We start from the raw sequence: 25,994 nt of genomic DNA, 5'->3' as shown, positions 1-25,994 counted from the left end.
CACCACAGGACAACACATTACTGAACAAAAGTACTTAAGTATGTGTCTAAACCTCTCGGCAAGAAAAATGGACCAATATGCTCCAATGGTAAGCTTTAACTGGTCTTAACAACAAACCAATAAACAAATAGTTAAAGTAACTTTATAAAGGAAAACTTTCCCCTTTTATTTCTTTAAATGTTGAAGTCTTGTGTGTAAACTTGGGGACAACCTTTTACAGAAAGAACAGTCAGTATTTATACACTCAGCATCGATGCTTCAGACAGTTGACAAACATTGCCAAACTAGTTTGTGTTTAATATGAGACCAAACAATCTGTTTGTTTTAGCACAGTCCCCCCCTCCCAGGAGTCTACACTGTATTCTGCTCAGAGGGATTGCATAAGGAGGCTCACTTCTGTGTTTTAAATGCACTGTGGTTGATGTCATACTGTAAAATTCAGTGTTTACCTGTAATTGGTAAATTGTCTCAATATGTTGTGTTGTTACAACTGTTAGCAGTATTACTACTGCTTCAACCACTGGTCTCTTAGACTGATATTGGCAGTGATGTGATGTAAACCCGAGGGAATTCTCCTGGAGCTGAATAGACAATGTTGTCTAAAGGCAGAGTAGCTGTTGCATGAACTGCTGTGCCCTTGCACTCACCCTCATTCTCTTCAGACTGTTATTAGTGGAGATGAGAGCTCAGAGGGTTATTTGCAATGTATAGTAGCACCTGATGTGATCTGAACTCATGACCTCAAATTTATCAACCACATTTTCTGTGGATTTGGCTGAGTAAGAGAGCAACACCTGACAGGAAACCCAATGCAAAACCACATCACCTCATCACTCAGTCAGTTTTTGTACAGTGTACCTGGGTTCCTTGTCACTGTGGGCTCCAGAGCACAGTAGTAGAGTGCAGAGTCTGATAATTTAGTAGAGGAGATCTCCAGATCCACTTTTTTGTTCTCAACCTTAGCAGAGAAGCCAGGTGGTGGAGAACCACTCACACTCCCTGATTCAGTTATACGGAGGAGAAAGTCCAGTTTAGATGAGGGATATTGGCGATACCAGTGAATTCTGTACACATTGCTGCTACTGTATCTGCAGGAGAGGGAAACACTGTCACCCACTGAAACCTGCTTTTCAGTTTCCACTGGATTGATTGAATAAACTCCACCTGATATAAAAGAGAAAAACATTTAAAAATCAAACCCAGTCACTGCGTTTAAAACGACTAAAAGATGTTTCAGTTCTTTTTCTATGTTGTTTTTGAGTAATAAAATGCGGTGTTATAAACTCTACCTAAAATTGTAGCATTTATAGTTTATGCATTTTATACTCACTTACCTACAAGCATTATTAAAATAAAATTAGTAAATGGCTGCATGATATCATCTGTGTTTAGTGACAGCTCTACATGACAAAGAAAGAAACTGAGGAAGGAAGCATGATCAGTAGAGCCAAGAGCTCCACCTCTCTGACTAATGCTTTCTGAGTGTTGATGATGTTAGGTGTGGTTAAATAATTTATTCAAAAGATTTTATTACAACTCCTGTCAACAATTGTTTTCATCTGCTTGCAAATATTTAAATTGAGGCAAGCAAGCATTGACTTTTATGCTCATGCCAGTGGACTGCTCATAGAGAGGAGGGTCAGTGAGTGTTCAGTGCTGAGAGAATCCATACAGTTGTACAGGCTTCATTTCTACTTGTGGATTAATAAATATCCCATCCCAGTTTGACAGAGTAAGCCTGTACGCTATCTGTGTAGACCCTGGTCTATGAAGTTCTACCCATTGCTATGTCCCAACAGTGAAAAAAAGCAAATCTGACAAAGGCATGAACGTGAATTGTGCTCTCCAGCGGTGCTACTGACTGTAAAGCAAGAAATAAAAAGCTAAAGACCATCTTAGAAAGCCATGAGTAAGATGTCTGTTCTTACAATTCATATTTAATATATATTCCCTGATTTGCGCAGCTCAGTAACATTTTGTTGCATATCATTACTGGATTCTTTTGTCCATTCCTGAATAAAAGATCAGAAAGACGAACAATAAAGAAAGTTTTTTACAGCCTGTTTTGCCTGTTTTCTGTTCACCAAGGTTGCCAATATTTATGAACTGCACTGTGTATCACAGACCAGAATCAGCCAAACTGTTTTAAATCTGAAACCATATTTTGGTGGTGAAACCACACTTTGACTGTAGAATATAATGCTTTTGTTTTGAATAACCCAATATTTTAATTACGTTAATTTCATTTTAAAAAAGCATTGAAATTTCCATTTTGTCACTATTCACACGATGGTCACACATCTGAAACCTTACCAAATGTTTCTGTAGTGACTGTATCGGTATGTATGTGAGCATCAGAGCACAGTAGTAGAGTACAGAGTCTGATACTGCGGCAGATCATCAGTTTCAGTTTGTTCATTAAGTTGTGGAAAAGATGAGGTAGTATGTGTCACAGCTTTTAATGCTGGAGTGATCAAAATAAATGCTGGTCTGGATCCAGGATACTGATGACACCACTGCAGACTTCTCATGTTATTATTATACCAATGATTGCAGGACAGAGTAACTGTCTCATCTTCAAGAGCATAAATCTGCATTTTGTATTCCTGTGGTGCTGTTGACTGTGAAACACAGTTCCCTGTGAAGAAATACAAAAAAATCATAACGGCATGTCATCAGTATTGTGTAAAACATACTCAGATGAAGCACAGCACCACAAATAAACTGAAAAGCAAGGTTTAAAATGCCATAACAAGAAGTTCCCATAGATATAAACCTATTCCTCATACCTTTCATGATGATAAAGACAATCCGAGAGCACAGAAATATCATGGTGGTTCCAGTGTTCAGATAATGAGGAGACATTTGGTGCTGCTTTATATTTTTTCGCATGGTGTGTATGTGGTTACACTTATTTGTAATTATATGTAATTTCCTAAAATATCCCTCATTTGCATTAGACACTCATGAAAAGGTGACATCCTGCCTGTAGTCATAATTCATAAAGAATGCAGAACATAATATATCAGTTTTAGGGGAATCCTCTTACTGCAAACAGCACACAGTTTTATAAAGAAGTTTCTTAGACAGCCGTTTTATTCAAAGGCAGGTTTCAGACCTGTGTATTACCCAAACTGCAGATCACTGAAGATCAGCACAGTTTATCTACATGTTTAACAGAATTCAACTGTTCTGCTGTTCTGTGATAAAGCCCGGGCTTTAGTTTAGTCATGTGATGAATAACACAGCTGTGTAGAGTTAATATTCCAGTGATTGGGATCTTGGATAGGATGAGGAGAGATCTGGAGTCATATGACTTTGCTGAGGATTCTGGGAAGTGGAGTTTGCGAACTGGTAGCAGACGTGACACCTTCAAATGTAAGAACTTTTTCTTGCATCCTTCGGACCAATTTGACCCCAGCAATTTGAACCTCCAGGAAATATCAAGTTCTTGTTTTACCCTCCCCCATGTCTTGTGAACTATCAGAGGTTCTTGCACTAGTACAGGTATAATATTACATCATGGCTCTAAAGCAGAGGGATTATTTTTAAAGATCACAGAATTGCATGTTATAATGACCTTGATTATCACCCAAAACAGCTAAAACCAAATGTATAAAATGTTGATCTCTCATCGCTGTTGTCAGAACAAAACCTTGTATCTCCAAAATGATAACTTCTCAGGAGAAGGAAAATCCTACTTTACTTTTAATGTAAGTCAAAGGAACCAGACGTATTTCCAAGTCATTTTGGAGCATTTCTATTGGTCCGTTCATCATGAAATTCACAAACAATGTAAAGGGCAACAGGCATGTTCGAATTATCTCAAAAACAGAAAAACGACAAAAATGGAGATGCAAGTTTTTTTTCCAAGGGCATCGATATGCGTCATACAGTTAAAACAGCCTGGGGTCAAACAGACCCCAAAGAACACAGATGCATAAAAAATGTGTATAGGGCACCCATTAGGAAAAGTCATACATATGAAGCAAAAACAAACAAACAAACAAAAAAAAACAATTCTAGCATTTATTTAGAAACACTAAATGTGGTCAAATTGACCCCAAAGATAACAGGAGGGTTATACAATGTATCCACTCACTGTCTACTCTACTATCAGACACTCCTGCCTTGTTGGTCCACCTTGTAGATTTAAAGTCAGACAGTAGCTCAGGTATTGCTGCACAGTTTGAGATAGTTGTCCTCTAGTCCTTCATCAGTGGACACAGGATGCTGTCCACAGGATGCTGGGTATTTTTGGTTGGTGGACTATTCTCAAGGCTATCATTCCATCTATGTACAAGTACACAGTGGAGTGAAATTACGTTCCTCCAAGGGACAACACGGTGCAACATGGAAACAAATAAGCAGTACAGAGTGCAAGTGGCAGATGTAAGTGTGGAAAAAAACTACTAGAAACAAGAGACAACAAGAGACTAGAAACAAAATAATAAACACGAGAAATAAAACAGACATTAGACACAGTAAACAGACAGGACAGTGCAGCTCCGACACAACACTCATTCTGAGCATGAGGTAAGGTTGTGAAATAAGGTGCAAAGATTATTTAACATGTGATCTGTGAGTTCCTGAGGTAGGATATACACAGTCCTTGAGTAAAAAAAGTGCAAACACGGTATTAGCAGCAAGTTCCAGATCATCATTCTTAGTCCAGCAGTGAAAATGTTTATAAACTCCAGCAGCACTGCTGTGTCTGATCCACTCAGACCAGCACAACACACACTAACACACCACCACCATGACAGTGGCACTGCAATGCTGAGAATGATCCACCACCCAAATAGTACCTGCTCTGTGGTGGTCCTTTAGGTGTCCTGAACATGTAAGAACAGGGTAAAAGAGGGCTGACCGTTTGTACAGTGTTGTGAAGTAATGGAGCATCTTATGTCATCTTGTGGTTACAAGCATGAGCTGGTCATAAGTACTCGATTATTGCTTCATAAATATTATTCAGTGCTTATGCATGTGTTATGTAGTCTTTCCTTCAAATAAAGTGTTACCTAACAAACTAATGTCAGGCTGTGGTTCTAGAAATGTTCTTGTATGTACCCACTGATTAAACCCAGGGCAGGTAAACATTTGTAAAAGTCAACAAAGAGAAATTTGATCTTCAGTGAGATGAAGACAAACAGCTCCTCCTTGTGAAACAAATGTGATTCTGCATGTGAAATGTTTTTGTACAGTGTAGCTGGGTTTCCTGTCACTGTGGGCTCCATGGCGCAGTAGTAGAGTGCAGAGTCTGACACTTCAGCAGAGGAGATCAACAGATCAACCTTCATATCCTTTTTATTAAGTGAGATGGACAATCGCTCATCAAGTGTTTCAGCCTTAGTTATGTGTTGAGTGGATTCCATGATCAGCAGCAGGAACTCTAGTCTTGATCCAGGCTTTTGTTGATACCAGTGGAGACTGTAAACATCTCCACCATATGTGCAGGACAGTGTGGCGTTGCTGCCTTCACTCACTAACATGCTGGTTTGGTTCTGTTTGATGATGTCAGCAGTTTCACCTGTAAAGAAAAGCACAGGAATGTTCAAAACATAGACATTTTAAGACGTTGACACATTGAAAAGATGTAAATTCTCTTATTTAACTGTAATTCCTTAAAATATGATGTGTATCTTACTTACCAAAACTGGAAGCAGCCATGAAAACAGAGAAGAAGAGCAGCATGATTGTTCAGATCTCCAGCATTAGACATTCATGGCTGTGTTGTCTCTCTGTTCTTATGTGTTCTGTATCTTCCCACTTGTAGCTCCACCCACTCCTAGTTCACAATGAAGCTCATGCATCTCAACTCTGATCTCATTTCATCTGATCATGCAGTGATTGGCTGGTAAACTGAACAACATCAGTGGAGATGTGTGGATTTTCCACAGTCACTATGATAAAAGATGTACAGCAATAATACAGGTGTGTATAGAGGAGCTCATCAGATGTTTGAAACTATATGCTTGATATTGTTAAATAAAACTAATTCAAACAAATATGAGTGTAAAATGACCTGCCCATGTCTCTGATAATTCTACCTTGTGCAAGAACCAGTACCAGGTACCAAAGCAAAATGATATTACTGTTTATGTCCAAATAATTTAAAAGTCTGAAACATGTTTCATCTGAAAAATTCAAAGCATCATCCTGCAGTGAGTTTTTGTGCAGTGTAGCTGGGTTTCCTGTCACTGTGGACTTCATGGCACAGTAGTAGAGTGCAGAGTCTGATACTTCAGCAGAGGAGATGATCAGATTCACTGTTTTGTGATTTTCTGTAGTATTCAGTCGTGTGAAAGGTGGAGTTGCATAATTAACAATATTTGATGCTGGCAGTATCATCAGTAAATACTCTGGTCTGGATCCAAGATACTGATGATACCAGTGCAGATAGTTCCCATTACCACTAGATTTATATGTGCAGGAGAGAGTAACTGTCTCATCTTCACGAGCATGAACCAGCACTTTGTTGTCCAGTGGTCCTATTGACTGTGACACACAGCTCTCTGTGAAGAAATAAAGTTTCATTAATGGTGAATAATTTTCTTTTTAAATTTCTGTTTAAACAAACTAATCACTGATGTACCATAAACACACATCAATACAAAGTTAAAAACAGAAAAATATTTTTCACACAGTTATAACTGTAGTTAATAACACACACCTAGCATGATGATGAAGACAGTCAGAGAGCACAGAAACATCATGGTGGTTCCAGTGTTCAGATAATGAGGAGAGATGTGGTGCTACTGTTCAAGCATGTAAAGACTCCTCCTACATTTGTCAGTGGATCTGTTAACTCTCTGTTAAAACCTGGTACACATGTGATGTTTATCATGTGACTTGCTGTAGTTAATATAAGTTCGTATATAAGTTCTGCGTTTAGCCTAGAATATTTGTGAGGTATTGATTCTCTCTGTAGAGTTACTGAGCAGTTCTGTCTGTTATTTTACCTCCTGTGTTTCCTGACCGTGTTTTTGGCCTTTTCATCTTTCCCTTTCTGATCTGGTTGCCTGATAGTTTTTGTTATGTTTGTCTTTTTCTGTAATTTGTTGTTTTTAGATGTCACTACCGCCTGTCTATTCACTTATTTTTTTCATTGTGAGCATCTGGCTGGTTCTGTTCAGTTATATTCAGTATGTTACTTGTCACATATGTGTCCACTCAACAAGACAAATTCCTTTCAACAAGACAAGACAAATTCCTTTGTCAGATATTTGAGCTTGTTTTGTGAAACGATGCTGAAAAGAAATAATGCTGGGAATGATTGAAAAAGCCATTACACAATATTACTTATTGTGTCAGATATTCACAAAATGATTATTAATGTTATTGTTATTCACATTTTATATAGGGTTATCTATCAAGTATTCCTTGTTCAGAGACTATATTGTTGTTTTGTACTGGTGCCCCGCTTACTAGAATTACCATATTACAACTTCTTTCACCTCCAGACTGATATTGGCAGTGGTGTGACAAACACCAGAGGGAGTTTTTGTGGGTGGAGCTGAAGACACTGTGTTGTCTAAAGTCAGAGTTGTTGTTGCATGGTTTGTTGTGCCATTGCACTCACCACCATGCTCTTGATGATGATATTTCAGGGAGTAATGTATGTAATTTATGAGTAATGTATAGTAGCACCTGAAGTAGATCATTGCAAGAAAAGCCTCAAGTATCACAAAGCTGAAGGGGCTCTGTAATGGGATACAGACAATTTCTCCAAGTCAGTGTAGGAAACATTGGACAATTACAAGAAATGCCTTAAGGAAGTCCATCTATCCATCCATTTTCTAAGCCGCTTCTCCGCCAGGGTCGCGGGGGGATGCTGGAGCCTATCCCAGCGGTCATCAGGCAGAAGGCAGGATACACCCTGGACAGGTCGCCAGTCCATCACAGGGCAGACAGACAGACACAGACAGTCACTCACACATTCACACCTATGGGCAATGTAAAATGTCCAATTGGCCTGACTGCATGTCTTTGGATTGTGGGAGGAAACCGGTGGAAACCCACGCAGACACGGGGAGAACATGCAAACTCCACACAGAGAGGACCCTGGTCGCTCGACAGGGGAATTGAACCCAGGTCCTCCTCGCTGTGAGGCAACAGTGCTACCTACCACGCCACCATGCCGCCGTCTTAAGTAAGTGAATTCTACCAAAGTGGTAGATTTAGCATAAAGCAGAAGCAGCCCAGAACCCCAGTCCAAAATTAAATAGATCTCTGTTCTCTCTTTCCTTTTTAAGTACAAATATTATTTTATGATGTGGTTTGAACTCATGAACTCAAATTTACTGACCACATTTTCTGAATATTTGGCTGCGCAACACCTGCCAGGAAACCCAATACAAAACCACATCACCTCATCACACAGTCAGTTTTTGTACAGTGTTGCTGGGTTTCTTGTCACTGTGGGAGTCTCTGCACAGTAGTAGAGTGCAGAGTCTGATAATTTAGCAGAGGAGATCAATAGATCCACTCTTTTGTTCTCCACCTTAGCAGAGAAGCCAGGTGGTGGAGAACCACCCCAACCCCCTGATTCATCTGTATACAGGAGAAAGTCCAGTTTAGATGAGGGATATTGGCGATACCAATCAATGTACACATTGCTGCTGCTGTAGCTGCAGGAGAGGGTAACAGTGTCACCCACTGAAACCTGCTTTTCAGTTTCCAATGGATTGATTGAAGAAACTCCACCTGATGTATAAGAAAAAAAAATTCTGAATCAAACCTGGTCACAGCAACAGACTGTAAAAGATTATTCAGAATATCTTTTGCTATTTAGTTTTTAAGTTATAAAATATGGTGTTAGAAACTCACTTACCTACAAGCATTATCAACATAAAATTTGCAAATAGCAGCATAATACAATCTGTGTTTAGTGACAGCACTACGTGACAAAGAAAGAAATGAGGAAGGAAGCATGTTCAGTAGAGCCAAAGAGCTCCACCTCTCTGACTAATGCTTTCTGAGTGTTGATGATGTTATGTCTGGTTAAATTCATTCAAAAGATCTTATTATGACTTTCAACATTTTTTGTCATTTATTTGTAAACATATCCATATACACCATATCCAAAATATTGGGGTGCTGTGCAAAATGTAAAAGAAAATAATATGCAATAATATGCAAATCATTTAAACTCAATATTAAATTGAAAATAGTACAAAGACAACATATTAGATGTTGAAATTGAGAAATGTTATTATTGTTTTTTTTTTAATTATCATTATTTTTAAATATATGCCCATTATGAATTTGATGCCAACAACACATTCCAAAAAAGTTGGGATGGGGGCAATAAAAGGCTGGTGAAATTGTGTAAAAGAACAACTTGTGGTTGATTGACAACAGGTCAGTAGTATGATTGGGTATAAAAAGCATTGCAGACAGGCTGAGCCTTTCAGAAGTAAAGCTGAGGAGGGGTTCACCACTCTTTGAAAAACTGCACACAATTCAAGAATAACGTTTAATATTTTACGTTCAACATAAAATAGCAAAAAACCTTTGCTTTTCACCATCTACAGTACAAAATATCATTCAAACATTGAGAGAATCTGGAGAAATCTCTGTATGCTAGGGGCAAGGCCAAAAACCAGTAGATGAGGAATATTGGCAATAGCAATAAATGTAAACATTGCTGATGCTGAATCTGCAGGAGAGCGAAACTTTTTCACCCTTGCTTTTCTTTTTCCAATGGACTGATTGGGGAAACTCTACCTGATATAAATGTACAACCATTTGTCACTGTGTTTGCACACTGTGAAATTAGACCTCTGCTTTTAACCCATGCGTGCAGTGAGACACCCACATACATGCACGCTAGTGAACACAATCACTTGGGGGCAGTGAGCACACTTGCCCAGAGCAGTGGGCAGCCCTATCCACGGCACCCAGGGAGCAATTGGGGGTTAGGTGTCTTGCTCAAGGGCACTTCAGTCATGGACTTTCAGCCAAGGGGATCAAACCTGCAACCTTCTGGTCACAGGGCTGGTTCCCTAACCTCCAGCCCACTACTGTCCCCAAAATAAAAGCCTGGTCACTGCAAGAGACTGTAAAAGATTATACAGAATTTCTTCTGATACTTTGTTTTTGAGTTATAAAATATGGTGCTAGAAATTATGTAATAAAATTGTAACAAATGAAGAAGGCCAAAAACCAGCATTTGCTGGCTGTGATCTTCAGGCCATCAGGCAGCACTGCATTAAACCAGATATGGTTCTGTAGTGGAAATCACTGCATGCGATCTGAAACACTTCTGAAAAACAATATGTCTCTGCATCCACAAATGTAAGTTAAAACTCTAAAATGCAAAAAACAGCAAAAAAAACAAAAAAAAAAAACAAACATAAACAGGATCTAGAAATGCTGCCACCTTCTCTGGGCCCAAGCTCATTTAAAATGGACTGATAAATGGAAGAGTGTCCTGTGGTCCAGCAAGTCAACATTTGGATGCTGCATCCTCCAGGCTAAAGAGGAAAGGGACATTCTGGCTTGTTATCAGTGCACAGTTCAAAAGTCGGCATCCATAATGGTATGGAGGTGCATTAGAGCACAGGACATGGGTGGCTTGCACATCTATGTAGGCACCATTAGTTCTGAACAATACATACAGGTTTTAGAGCAACATATGTTGTCATCCCGAAAATGTCTTTTTCAGGGAAGGCTTTGCTTATTTCAGCAAGACAATACCAAACCACATTCAGTTCATATTACAATAGCTTGGCTCTGCAGTAAAAGTGTCCGGGTGCTAAACTGACCCTGCAGTGCAGACCTGTCACCCACAGAAAACATTTGGCACATTATAAGATGAAAAACATGACAAAGGAAACCTTTGAACTGAACTGTTCAGCAGCTGAAATCCAATATCAAACAAAAATGTGAGAACATTTCATACGGTTTAAATGATTTACACATCACTGCATTCAGTGTTCCTATTTTTTGGAAATGGGGTTTTAACTGCACATTTAGAATACTTAGAATTTTACAATTAGACAATTATACTTAGAATGATACATTTCAAGTATGTTTTAAAAACAATAATTTTAATTTGAGGGTTGTGTCTAAGCAATAGAGAAAACAGTAACATCCACATCATACACTGCTGATACAGGCAAATTTACAGTGCTTTTCACTTTTTACGCATTCATTTCTAAACTGGGGATTGTGATGTTGTTAGACTCTGGACCTTTTAGTGAAATATCTTTATAGAACATTTGTATGATATTGATCAGGCATCTGCTGGTTATTGATGTTTTGAATGGCCATATTGAATCTGTCCATAGAAATGTGATAGTATGCCTGGATTTGCTGTAAGTAGATCACTGTTGTAATTAAATATTTGCATGGATCTTTAACAGAAGATTAATTCTATTCGATGTAAGTTTAAAGGAGAAACAAAAGCCACAGTTCATCTGAGAAAACCACAATAAAGTCTCAAATTTTCTTAGGGCTGTTTTACTTGGCTCCTTATGTCACTGTCCACAAATGAATAATTCACCTCAGTCCAGCAAATGTAGATTAAATCTGCCCTCTGCTGGTAAACTTCCATCATTACATGTGTGTACATATGATCAGGTTCAGGAGGAAACATTGACACACACACACACACACACACACACACACACACACACACACACAAAAGGCAAGACATCCTGCAGTGAGTTTTTGTACAGTGTAGCTGGGTTTCCTGTCACTGTGGGCACCATGGCGCAGTAGTAGAGTGCAGAGTCTGATACTGCAGCAGGAGAGATCGTCAGATTCATTGTTTTGTTATATTCTTTAGCATCCATTCGTGGAAAAGGTGCAATTGCATTGTTCTCATTTTTTGATGTTGGAATGATCATCATTAAATGCTCTGGTCTGGATCCAGGATACTGACGATACCACTGCAGATTGTTCACACTACCACCATATTCATATTTGCAGGACAGAGTAACTGTCTCATCTTCAAAAGCATGAACCAGCACTTTGTTCTCCAGTGGTGCTATTGACTGTGACACACAGCTCTCTGTGAAAAAAAATAAGAAATCAAAAAAACTTTGTATTAATGTTGTATAAAATATAAATTGCTATCCAGCTTCATCTATAACTCACATACTCAGACACATCACCACAAACAGAAAATACCAAAATCTGAATACACAAAATAAGTTTCACATATAGATATAAGTTAAGGTAGTTAATAACACACACCTATCACGATGATAAAGACAGTCAGAGAGCACAGAAACATCATGGTGGTTCCAGTGTTCAGATAATGAGGAGAGATGTGGTGCTGCTGTTCAAGCATGTAAAAACTCCTCCTACATTTGTCAGTTTTATCTTTGAGAAGAACAGAGGAATGCAGATCAGGAGAACAACACAGCTCTTTCATTTCCCAGATAAAATATTATTCTTTTTTCTTTCTTTTTAATGCCCAGTTTTGTTTTCATTCTGCGCTCTTTATTTTGCTATTGTGGGCTTTATGTGCTGTTTATCATAGGAGATTAAATTTTAATGTATATATGATGTGACCTGTGAATGACTGGTTTCAAATGACTGATTACACCTCAGATTTGAATGTGTATGATGTTTGAACAGAGAGGAAATGTGTGATTTTTGTCTTCCTTTCTGTGTGTCATGTATAAAGTTTTCTGTGGCAGCGTCAGCTTGTTCTGTACGGAATTGCTGCAAGGGTGTAAACATGCAGTCTATGATCCATATACACTATTTAGCCAAAAGTGTGTAGAAACCTGATCCTCATACCTGCATGAGCTTGCTGGACAAACCAGGCACATTACAATGGATCTGCCCACCTTTTTCATCCTAAAAGTCTTCACTGTGGTTTGGTTCAGGGCTCTTTGCAGACCCATGGAACACCTCAACACCAAACTCATCAAACCATGTTTTAAGGGACCTTGCCTTGTGCATAGGAGCACAGTCATGCTGGAACAGGAAAGAGCCTTCTCCAGACTGTTGTCACAAGGCAAATAATTGCCTAAAATGTCTTTGTATGCTGTAATGTTACCCTTCTTTAGACCTTGGAGGCCAAGCCCAATTCCTGAAAAACAGCCCCAGATTATTACCAGTCCTCCACCAAACTTAATAGTAGGCCATGTCTTCCTAACATCTGCCAAATTCACATTCTGCTATCAGATTGCTACAGAACACAATTCCACTGTGAATCCAGTACCTGTGCGCTCTACACCACTCCAGCTGACGCTTGGCATTGCGCATAGTGATCTTTGACTTAAGTGCAGCTGCACAGCCAAGAGGAGAAGAGTTCTTATGCTGATGTTGCTTCCAGAGGCAGTTTGTAACTCTAGTTACTGATGCAAGAGAGACTAGGTGACGTTTTGTGCTATGCCCTTCAGCTTTTGGCAGCCCCTCTCTGTGAGTTTGCATGGTCTACAGGTTTGGGCCTAGCTGTTGTTGCTCCTAGCTGCTTCCAGGGCAGATCTAGCAGAGCAGAAATGTCAAGAACTGATTTGTGGTAAAGGTGGCATCCTGTGACAATATCGCTGAGCTCTTGAATACAATCCATTCAACTGACAATGTTTGTTTATGGAGACGTGTCTGTGTGCTTGATATTCTACTGTGGCGTCTGCCATGGGCCGCACTGCCGTGAAGAGCTCAGGAGGGTGCAGGCATGCTGAGTGTTGTGACTTCTAATGTTACCCTCTCCCTGTTTTATGTGTGGGTTTGCACAGGGCTGGGTATTTCTTGCAGTCTGCTGAAGTGCCTGTTCAAAATAAAAGAGCATTCACTTTCATTTTTCTCACATGACATTGTCTATGCTGATGCTACAACACATCTGCTGGCAATGGGTGCAGCTAAGATACCTGAAGTTAATCATTAGAAGGGGTGTGCACATAAGTTTGTTCATATAGCATGTATGGAAAAAGGCAAAATGTTCTTTTCTCCTTTATGTAAGTGTTGAGTTTCGTTTGTGCATGTGTTTTGCAGGCCTGTGCGGGCTTCGTTGTGTATTTTGAATGCATTGTGAGCACATAATGCTGTCACATCAATACACATTTTACCCAGCGCCTGCTCTCATAAGGACATCTGATCCACTGAGTGTTTGAACATCTTTGTATTGTTCACACATACATTGCATCTTTGGTCTAATTTATTTACGTTACATGATCAAAACTTTGCATCAGTAAAAGTTTAATTGCCACAGTATAAGTTTAAAGGAGGAACAGAAGCCTCAGATCTCAAGCTTTTTATGGCTGTTTGTTCGGATGCTTAGTTCAGCTTCCTTAAATGAACTCACCACAGTCCCTACAATAAAGCTGCCCTCTTCTGGTAGACTTCCATCATTGCATATGTGCTAAATAGGGAGAACCGCTCTGCAATTAAATCTCAAATATATTTAAGATTCAGGAGGAGAAATTGTGGTAGTAGTGGTGCAAGTATGTTATTTTGGGTTAATGAAGTTTTATTAGTCAAATCATGATCATTGTCAAAGAGTCATTGTCAAAAAACAGGCATAGGTCCAATCCAAAACAGGCAGGAAAACAAACATAACACTCAGCAAACAAGTCCAAAGGGGATCAGGCATAAGGCAAAGTCAAAAACAAGAATTGATACTAAATTATAATTAATACTAAAATTCAAACAAACCAGAATAAATGTTTAGTTGCTCTGTGAAAGAAGCAATACTTCACAAAGAGCTAAGTCTAAAAGCCCTGGCTTTAAACTGATACTAACTAGTCATGTGATCAAAACAACAGGTGTTACACATTAGTATTCAGGTAAATATAACATTAACATCACCCTTCACTGCAACTAAAAGCTCCTAACCCCTGAAAAACAGCCGCAGACTGTAACATTATGATATTCTTAACAAATATTTGTGCAGTACCTGGACTGCTTTAATTAGCAAAACCTGGGGAAAAAAAAAAACAAAGAGAAAATTTTCACTTTTTTATATGCATAATGCAATTCTTTGTGTTTCACAGCTGCTCAGATGGCACTTTTGCTCTCATATAGGATTATCATAGAGCTTAATATCAATTAACAACTCACTCCACCAAACTTCACTGTTGCCACTATGCATTCCGATAGATTTTGCTCTCTTGGCATCTGCCAAACACAGATACTTCCATCAGCTTGCTGTAGAACACGGTTTCACCACTCCAGACTTGGCATTGCGCACAGTGTTCTTAGGTTCTAGAGTGCAGCTGCTCTGCCATGGAAGCCAATTTAATGAAGCCCCAAAGTGCAGTTCTTGTGCTTATGTTGCTCTCAGAGGTTGTTTTCAATTCTTTAGTGAGTGATGCCATAGAACATCCCTTTCCCTTGTTTCGTACTTCAGCTTTCAGCAGCCCCTCTTTTTGGGTTTGCCTGGTCTACCTTTTCATGACTGAGCTTTTACACATTACACATTACAGGAGCTTTTATGACATCACAATCAAAATCCATAGGCATTAATATGTAATTGGTCCCCGTTTTGCAGCTATAACAGCTTCCACTCTTCTACAAGATTGTGGAGCGTGTGTCTGGGAATTTTTGCACATTCATAATTCAGAGGGCCTGACTCACAATCTCTGTTCTAGTTCATCCAAAAGGTGTTTGATGAGATTAAGGTCATTAAACACAGTAAACACACACACGCGCACACACACACACACACACACACACACACACACACACACACACACACACACTGACTGAAGAACGTAACAGAAGGGGAATCCCAAGGCTAGAACACACACAACCCCAAAAGTCCCTCTGTGTCTGAACAAAACATTTTATGAATTATTTTATTGATTTGTTTTTCAATGTTCATTCCATATATATAAATGTTCATTAAATATTTCCTGTTTGGCTTGCCATACATACATACATTATATATATAACACACATTTTATATATACATACAACCCAATTCCAATGAAGTTGGGATGTTGTGTAAAACATAAATGAAAACAGAACATGATGATTTGGAAATCCTTTTCAACCTATATTCAATTGAGTACACTACAAAGACAAGATTTTTAATGTTTGAATGGATAAACTTTATTGTTTTTTGCAAATATTCACTCATTTTGAATTTGATGCCTGCAACACGTTCCAAAGAAGTTGGGACAAGGACAACAAAAGACTGGGAAAGTTGAGGAATGCTCAAAAAACACCTGTTTGGAACATTCCACAGGTGAACAGGTTAATTGGAAACATGTCAGTGTCATGATTGGGTATAAAGGGAGCATCCCTGAAAGGCTCAGTCGTTCACAAGCAAGGATGGGACAAGGTTCACCACTTTGTGAACAACTGCGTGAGCAAATAGTCCAACAGTTTAAGAACAACGTTTCTCAACATGCATTTCATCATCTACAGTCCATAATATCATCAAAAGACTCAGAGAATTGGGAGAAATCTCTGCAAGTAAGCGGCAAGGCAGAAAACCAACAGTGAATGCCTGTGACCTTTGATCCCTCAGGTGGCACTGCATTAAAAACCGACATCATTCTGTAACAGATATTACCACATGGGCTCAGGAACACTTCAGAAAACTATCGTCAGTGAACACAGTTCGTCACTCCATCTATAAGTGCATGTTAAAACTCTGCCATGCAAAGTGTCAACAACACCCAGAAACTCCGTCGGCTTCTCTGGGCCCGAGCTCATCTGAGATGGACTGACGCAAAGTGGAAGAGTGTCCTGTGGTCTGACGAGTCCACATTTCAAATTGTTTCTGGAAATCATGGACGTCGTGTCCTCCAGGCCAAAGAGGAAAAGGACTGTCCAGATTGTTTTCAGCGCAAAGTTCAAAAGCCAGCATCTCTGATGGTATGGGGGTGTGTTAGTGCCCATGGCATGGGTAACTTGTTCATCTGTGAAGGCACCATTAATGCTGAAAGGTACGTACGGGTTTTGGAGCAACATATGCTGCCATCCAAGCAATGTCTTTTTCAGGGACGTCCTGCTTATTTCAGCAAGACAATGCCAAGCCACATTCTGCACGTGTTACAACAGCGTGGCTTCGTAGTAAAAGAGTGCGGGTACTAGACTGGCCTGCCTGAAGTCCAGACCTGTCTCCCATTTAAAATGTGTGGCACATCATGAAGCGCAAAATACAACAAGGAAACCCCGGACTGTTGAGCAACTGAAGTTGTACATCAAGCAAGAATGGGAAAGAATTCCACCTACAAAGCTCCAACAATGAGTGTCCTCAGTTCCCAAACGCTTATTGAGTGTTGTAAAAAGGAAAGGTGATGTAACATAGTGGTAAACATGCCCCGTCCCAACTTCTTTGGAACGTGTTGCAAGCATCAAATTCAAAATGAGTGAACATTTGCAAAAAACTATAAAGTTTATCCATTTGAACATTAAATATCTTGTCTTTGTAGTGTATTCAATTGAATATAGATTGAAATGGATTTGCAATTCATTGTATTCTGTTTTTATTTATGTTTTACACAACGTCCCAACTTCATTAGAACTGAGGTTGTGTGTATATATATATATATATGAAATCCAGCAAATCTAGATCAAATTTGCCCTCTTCTGGAATACGTCCATCAAATATATACACACACATACACAAACACAAAAGGCATCTTGCAATGAATTTTTGTACAGTGCAGCTGGGTTTCCTGTCACTGTGGGCTGCATGACGCAGTAGTAGAGTGCAGAGTCTGATACTGCAGCAGAGGAGATGATCAGATTCACTGTTTTGTTATTTTCTGTAGTATTCAGTCGTGGGAAAGGTGGAGTCGCATAATTCACAATTTTTGCTGCTGGCAATATCATCAGTAAATACTCTGGTCTGGATCCAGGATACTGACGATACCACTGCACACTGGAAACTACAGTAGCACCATAGTCATATTTGCAGGAGAGAGTAACTGTCTCATCTTCAACAGCATGAACATGCATTTTGTTGTACAGTGGAGATATTGACTGTGAAACACAATTTTCTGTGAAGAAAAATAAATAAATATATATGATATTAATGATTAAAAAAAAAGAAATTACACACACACACACACACACACACACACACACACACACACACACACACACATATATATATATATATATATATATATATATATATATATATATATATATATATATACATAAAATGACACAAATATTGCATCCTTTTTTCTTCCTAAACAAAAGTTGACTTGCTGATCAACCCATATTAACACATGCATAGCATAAACACACGTTTCCACAATGTCAATCACAGAAAAGATAATGTATTTTATATAGTGATAAATGCAGTTAATAATAATAATAATGATAATACCTATCATGATCATAAAGACAGTCAGAGAGAACAGAAACATCATGGTGGTTCCAGTGTTCAGATAATGTGGAAATGGAGAAATTTGATGCTACTGTTCAAGCATGTAAAGACTCCTCCTACATTTGTCAGTGGATCTGTTAGAAGAACAGAGGAATGCAATTCGGGATATTTTAACAGATTTTTTAATATGACTCCTAATAAAATTACTTTTTCTTTATTCTAAGGCCTCAGTAAGCAATTTGTTTCATTTTGTCCTCCCTTTGATAGTATATCATTCTAATGGAGGTGCAATTCCAATTATATATAACAATGGAATGCAGTTCTCTGACATCCTAGCTGACAAAAGCATTCATTGTTTTTCTTTTTTAAGGAAAGAAACATTCCTTGCATGAATTCTCTGGTTATGACTCCTTGCTCATTGATCATGTTATTAATATCTGGACTTCTAGTTTTGGACTTTCTGCTTTATTTAATGTGACGCTCTAACAGTTTTGATCCTGTCTGTCTGTGTTTACAGTTCTTCAAATTCTTCAATAAGCCTGCACTTCATTCAATCACTCTCTGGGGGATGAACATTTACCTTTACATTGTTTGGACTTCTTGTGCTTCTCGTAACTTTTTTCTTTTCTGTTGATTTCAGGAATTCAAAAGGAATTAGGTAAATGTAAGTTTATGTACATATGAATAACTGTCTCTCTCCCTATTAATATGCTCTTCTTTCCTCAGTAGAGAGAGCTGGAAGAGAGGAAAAGAGGCAGCAAAGAAACCTGATATCTGAATGATGAGCTTAGCATGAAGGATAAGATTAACACCAGACTCTTACAGTTATTTAGTTATATATGAGAGTTTTACGCTCCAAGCTTGGCGTGTTTTGTGTTCCATTGTAAATAATATAATAAAATATCCCTTTGCCTCTATGACTGCTTCTGACATACACATATTTTTACATTATTTCTTTATGTTGTTGGTTGGTTTACGTTTAAGGGTTAAATGACAGCATAATGAAATAATACAAATGTGCTTCTAGTCATCAGTCTTGCTGTACTTTAATAAGGATTACAATTAAACTGCGACAGAATGACGCAGACGCTCGGAGATAAAAGGTGAACGAGAGGCTTTACTAGTGCAAACAGAATCCACAATCATAGTCAGGTCACATGCAATGGTCAAATCTAGAAAAGACAATATACACCAAAACACAAACATAACCAGGCGAAAAGTCCAAAAGGGATCAGGCAAAATGTGAGTCAAAAAACAAGGCAAAATGGCTCAGAACAGGAATAAACAGTCAGAAATAATGTTCAGCAGCTCTCTGAAAGGAAGCAATACCTCACAGTGAGACCATCTACAAGCCCAGGCTTTAAACTAAACTAATCAAAGAAGAACAGGTGTTATTGATCAGTACTCTGGGGAACTGGAGCGCTGACTGGAGCGTGAGAGTGAGGCTGGAGTCACTTTGCATAAGTTTCATATGAAATATAAAGTGCCACTCATTTTAAAGGAGAGCCACAAATTCAAATCCAGAAGCTACAGATGATCTAAGAAGACCCACAACTGAACTGAACATGAGATTTCCTCTCATGGCTGTTTTACTTGGTCCCTCATTTCAGCATCTTTTAATGAATAACTCACTTCACTCCAGCAAATCTAGACTAAAGCTGCCCTCTTCTGGTACATTCCCAACACACAAGGCATCCTGCAATGAGTTTTTGTACAGTGTAGCTGGGTTTCCTGTCACTGTGGGCTGCATGGCACAGTAGTAGAGTGCAGAGTCTGATACTGCAGCAGAGGAGATTGAGAGATTCCATTTGTTGTTATTGTCTGTAGCATCCAGGCGTAAGAAAGTAGGATCTGCACGGGTCACATCAGCTGATCCTGCATATTTCAGCAGTAAGTACTCTGGTCTGGATCCAGTATACTGACGATACCACTGCAGACTATTAGGAGTAGCACTATATTCATACTTGCAGGAGAGAGTAACTGTCTCATCTTCAAGAGCATGAATCAGCACTTTGTTGTCCAGTGGTCCTATTGACTGTGAAACACAGCTCTCTGTGAAGAGAAAGTCACACATTTTGCACCTTTTTCTTCTTTAAACAAAAGTTGACTTGCCAATCAACCCATCTTAACACATGCACAGCATAAACACACATCACCACAATGTCAGTCACAGAAAACAGAAACATGTATTTCATATAATTATAAATGCAGTTAATAACACACACCTATCATAATCATAAAGACAGTCAGAGAGCACAGATACATCATGGTCGTTCCAGTGTTCAGATAATGAGGAGAGATGTGGTGCTACTGTTCAAGCATGTAAAGACTCCTCCTACATTTGTCAGTGGATCTGTTATTGGAACAGAGTGCAGATCAGGAGAAGAACACGGTTCTCAAATTTTACAGCTAACAAAATTATTCTTTATTATTTCTTTTTAAAGGCCAATGAACAGTAAATTGTTTTCTTTTCACTCTGTGTTCTCTGTATCTAGTTTCTGTGGGTTTTGAGTCGATAATGTAGTTTGTTAGTTTGCATATTTCACTCTGGACAGTTTCTCAAACCTTGGCCAATATTGAGCAGCTTCGGTCACCATATGACACTTAAGAGACTGAAGAGAGGAGCAGCTCCAGATTTATTAGCATGGCCACCCTAACCACAACCTGTAAGTAGCACCAAGATTAACATACTTTGTATGCAGACATCAGAGAACAAATTAAAATACAAGTGCAGGCACTTTACAGCAGTTTAAAATCTATGAATTCTCCAGTACATCCAGTGTGTTTCTACAGAGATTGCATTACTCTGTGCTTAATGTTATACATCTCAATGTTATACGTCAATCAGTGTGTCTCAAAAACCTGAACTCTAACATCTAACATCTAACTCTAGGCATGTCCACATATTTTTGTCCATATAGTGCATATGTTCATGTGTAGACTCTGTATATGGCAATTTTGTCTGAAGTACATGCTACATATGTAGATTGCACACATTACCATCATATATGTAGGACTGTTTGCATGAACCTGCATTTTGTTTGTCCAAAGCATTAACCACAGTGATAAAAATATAGAGCTTTGCAACGGTTTAATGTAAAATATAAACTGTGACTCAATATAACTTTAAAAGAGAACCAGAAATCCAGAAGCTACAGATCTTTTGAGAATATCACAACTGAACTGCTGCCTCAATTTCACTTATGGCTTTTTTACTTTCTACCTCACTTCAGCATCTTCTAATGAAACACTTCACTCCAACGAATCTAGATCAAACCTGCCCTCTTCTGGTAGACTTCCATCATTACATCTCTGTGTACAAATGCACACACACACACACACACACACACACACACACACACACACACACACACACACACACACACACACACACACACACAAGGCAAGGCATCCTGCAGTGAGTTTTTGTACAGTGTAGCTGGGTTTCCTGTCACTGTGGGCTCCATGGCGCAGTAGTAGAGTGTAGAGTCCGATACTTCAGCAGAGGAGATTATCAGATTCACTGTTTTATTCTTTTCTGTAATATACAGTCGTGGGAAATGTGGCATTGCATAATTCACAGATTTTGATGCTGGCAATATCATCAGCAAATATTCTGGTTTGGATCCAGGATACTGACGATACCACTGCAGACTGCTTGCGGTACCACTATATACATACTTGCAGGAGAGAGTGACTGTCTCATCTTCACGAGCATGAACCAGAACTTTGTTCTCCAGTGGTGTTATTGACTGTGAGACACAGTTCACTGTGAAGAAAAAGAAATTACATTAATGTTGCATCTTTTTTTCTTTTTAAAAAATAGATTAAGTGCTAGTCAACCAAACTTATGACTGACAAACTATAAACACACACATTACCACAATGTCAATCACAGAAAAATGTATCTCTTATAGTTACTGTAGTCACTGTAGTTAATAACACACACACACACACACACACACACACACACACACACAATCATCATCACCATGAAGTCAAAAACAGAAAACAAGCATGTATTTCAAAAAAACATAAGTAGTTAATAACACATACCTATCATGACCATAAAGACAGTCAGACAGCACAGAAACATCATGGTGGTTCCAGTGTTCAGATAATGAGGAGAGATGTGGTGCTACTGTTCAAGCATGTAAAGACTCCTCCTACATTTGTCAGTAGATCTGCTATAAACATGAGAATTATTTAAATTTGACTCCTAAGAAAATGACTTTTTTCTGAGCCTTCCTCATTTCACCTTGTCCTCTCTGTACTTTGTTTCTATGTTAAATTCATGGATGTTTAATTCTAATGTATATTTGATGTGGCTGATGAATGTTCAAGTTTTTGATTGACTTTGATTATGGCTTTGATTATAGCAGATAATGTTTTTGTTCTTTTTTTATTTTATTGCCATAGACACAGTGTTTAGATGCTTTTTAGATGCTTAACTTACTTTCAAGATACATTCGACTAAATTTCTACTAAATTGACCATAATTAACCCTAATCCTAATCCTAACCTTAACCTCACCCCAAAACCTAAACCCAACCCTTGCCCTGGTCATAGCCATAACCCTGGTCCAAATCCTAATCCTAACCCCACCACTGTTAAAAATCAGCATCTGCAGATAATCTATGACTATCCAAATAAAGTGAGAATAAAACACAAACAAACAAACCAAAAAAGGTGTATTATACTCATAAATAATCAAATAAAACTCCAATTCTCCAATTTATTTAGCCAGGCTGACAAGGCAAGGTACATCAGGTTATCAGCAATATGTCTCTGTGACACAAAGTAACCTACAAAGTCAATATTACTTTACCCCATAAAGTGTCATGATCAACCTGATATCAGAAAGAAACAATATCACCTGGCAAATGCTAACAACCTTTATCACATGAGTTTTTCCTCACATTGGAGTTTATATTAGATATACATTTATAATGGATATATTGAAGTTTATGTGGAATATTTATAATGGGAATTTAGGTGTTATGTAGCCTTATGAACATTTCCCTACAGTAAAGTGTTACCAATTTTACATAGATAATATTATTTGGTTTTGTAGCTATAAATATGAACCACAAAGAATGCATTCATATAGATAAACAAATAAATATTTTTAAAAAACAATTGATAGAGAAAAAATGTTTCAAGGTCATCTTGTTGAAATTTTCATCTGCTTCCCAAATTCAATTTCTTGACAGATTAAACTCTCCTCTAATGTCCTGGAACATAGCTCCATTTATGTTTTCTTCAGTGATGTGCAATGCACCAGTACAGTTTGCATAGCAACAGCCCCATATCATTACGCTACCACCTCCATATTTCACTGGAGGTTCAGTATTTGTGGGGTCATACATGTTTTCTGTCGCCAAACATGGTGAGCTGAATTTTTCATAAATGCTTGTATGCAAATTTTAGGCCTGCATCTCTGTGCTGCTTTTTAAGCTTTTTAATTTTTTTGTGGTTATTGTGCTTATTGTTCTCAATGTAACTGTCGTTCCTGCTGCTTTCAGCTCAACCTGAAGCTCTTTTTGAGTGAGTGCTGCCTTCTTTCTTACCTTCTTTACCGTTATTCTGAGAGTGTGCTCTGAAATTTTGTATGCCACACCTGGTTGGTTGTAACACTTTGACCAGTATTTGATGAAAACAGTACAAAGACAAGACAAAGATAATTTAATGTTTGAGCTTATCAGCTACATGGTATTTAGTTAATAGACATCAATCCTGAAACTCATGCCTGCAACTCATTCCAATACAGTTGGAATAACAGAATCGCTGGGGGAAATATTAAAAGAGCACCAGTCATGCTTGGAAAAGGAGCACCCAGTAAATGCTGAGTCCTTCATGAGAAACAGTTGAAGCTGTCCACTTTGCTAACATTGTCTGCATAAGCAATCAACAAAAAAGTTTGGCCACTGTGCGTAGTGTGAATAAAAGCAGAATGCAATTCTGTGCAAATCATTTAAACTCTCTATTTAATTGAAATTAGTACAAAGACAACATATAGTTTGGAGATAAAGCCAGAGAGGCCAGGTTGAGATGGTTTGGACATGTGTTGAGGAGGAATAGTGGATATATTGGGCAAAGAATGTTGGAGATGGAGCTGCCAGGTAGAAGGAGAAGAGGTAGACCTCAGAGAAGGTTTATGGATGTAGTGAAGGTGGACATTTGGTGTGAAAGTAGAGGAGGCAATGGATAGGGCAAGATGGAGGCAGATGATCCACTGTGGCGATCCCTAAAGGGAGCAGCCGAAAGAAGAAGAAGAAGAAGAAGAAGAAGAAGAAGAAGAAGAAGAAGAAGAAGAAGAAGAAGAAGAAGAAGAAGAAGTACAAAGACAACATATCATATGTTGAAACTGAGAATATTTTTTGTTTTTTTGAAAAATATATGCCCAATTTGAATTGATGGCAGCAACACATCTCAAAAAAAGTTGGGATGGGGGCATGTTTGTCACTGTGTTGCATCACCTCTTCTTTTCTCACCCGTCTTTAAGCATTTGGCAACTGAGGAGACCAACTGCTATAGTTTTGAAAGACAACTATTTTCCCATTCTCGCTTGATACAGTATTTCAGCTACTCAACAGTTCAGGATCTCCTTTGTCATATATTTTGTTTCATAATGAGCCAAATGTTGGTGACATGGATGACAGGTCTGGACTGTAGGCAGGTCAGTTAAGCACCTTGACTCTTTTACTATAGAGCCATACAATTGTAATACATGCAGATTGTGGGTTTGGCATTGTCTTGCTGGAATAAAAACCATATGTTACTCCAAAAGCTGTATATATCAGATACAGATGTGTAAGTCATCCATGCCATGTGCACTAATGCACCCCCATACCATCACAGATGCTGGCTTTCGAACTGTGTGCAGATAACAAGCTGGATGGACCCTCTCCTCTTTAGCCTGGAGGACGCAGCGTCTCTGATTTCCAAAAAGAATTTCAAATTTTGATTCACTTCACTTTAGTCCAGCTTAAATGAGCTCAGGCCCAGAGAAGGTGGGTGTGTTTCTGTATCCTGTTTACATATGGTTTCTAGTCATGGTTGAAGCTGAAGTTGCTTTGTGGTTGCAGTGGCAAACTGTGTTTGATATTATTTTTTGAACTCTAATGATCTATTTGAAAAATTTCAATCTGGTTTTCGTTTGCATCATAGCACCGAGACTGCTCTTCTCTGTGTCCTAAATGACCTTCTCCTTTCCGCGGATACAGGTTGCATCTCCATTCTTTTGCTTCTTGATCTCACTGCTGCTTTCGACACAGTAAATCACAATGTTCTCTTAACTAGGCTCACTGAGATTGGTCTCTCTGGAACCGTACTATCCTGGTTCCACTCGTATCTGACTAACAGGCTTCAGTTTATTTCAATTGGGAACCATACGTCTGACACAGTGCCCATTGAACACGGTGTCCCTCAGGGTTCCGTCCTTGGTCCCCTTCTTTTTATAATCTATATTCTCCCCCTCGGTTATATTTTCCGTAGTCACAATTTACACTTTCATTGCTATGCTGATGATACTCAGATCTATCTCAGCTTCAAACCAGCAGCACTGTTTCCCCCACCCCAGTTAAATAGATGTCTTACTGACCTGAACTCCTGGCTTAGGGCAAATTTTCTTTCTTTAAATGCACACAAAACCGAGTTTATAGTTACTGGCTCCAAGTCAACTGTTAACGCTCTCAAAAATCTTGCTCTCACTGTAAATGATATTACAATCACTCCATTT

General features: G+C 38.6%; 1 gene segment (V, D, J or C); it reads right to left on the bottom strand.

Moving 5' to 3' along the window:
- Positions 1-19,719: 19,719 nt before the first annotated feature.
- Positions 19,720-20,521, bottom strand: LOC119264960. The segment is given in 2 exon segments: positions 19,720-20,305; positions 20,479-20,521. Coding segments are annotated over 2 exon segments (462 nt in total).
- Positions 20,522-25,994: the final 5,473 nt, after the last annotated feature.

Source organism: Pygocentrus nattereri, chromosome 2 (genome assembly GCF_015220715.1).
Source record: "Pygocentrus nattereri isolate fPygNat1 chromosome 2, fPygNat1.pri, whole genome shotgun sequence".
NCBI lineage: Eukaryota > Metazoa > Chordata > Actinopteri > Characiformes > Serrasalmidae > Pygocentrus > Pygocentrus nattereri.
The sequence above is the reverse complement of the archived record's forward strand: the minus strand, read 5'-3'. Positions and strand labels throughout refer to the sequence as shown.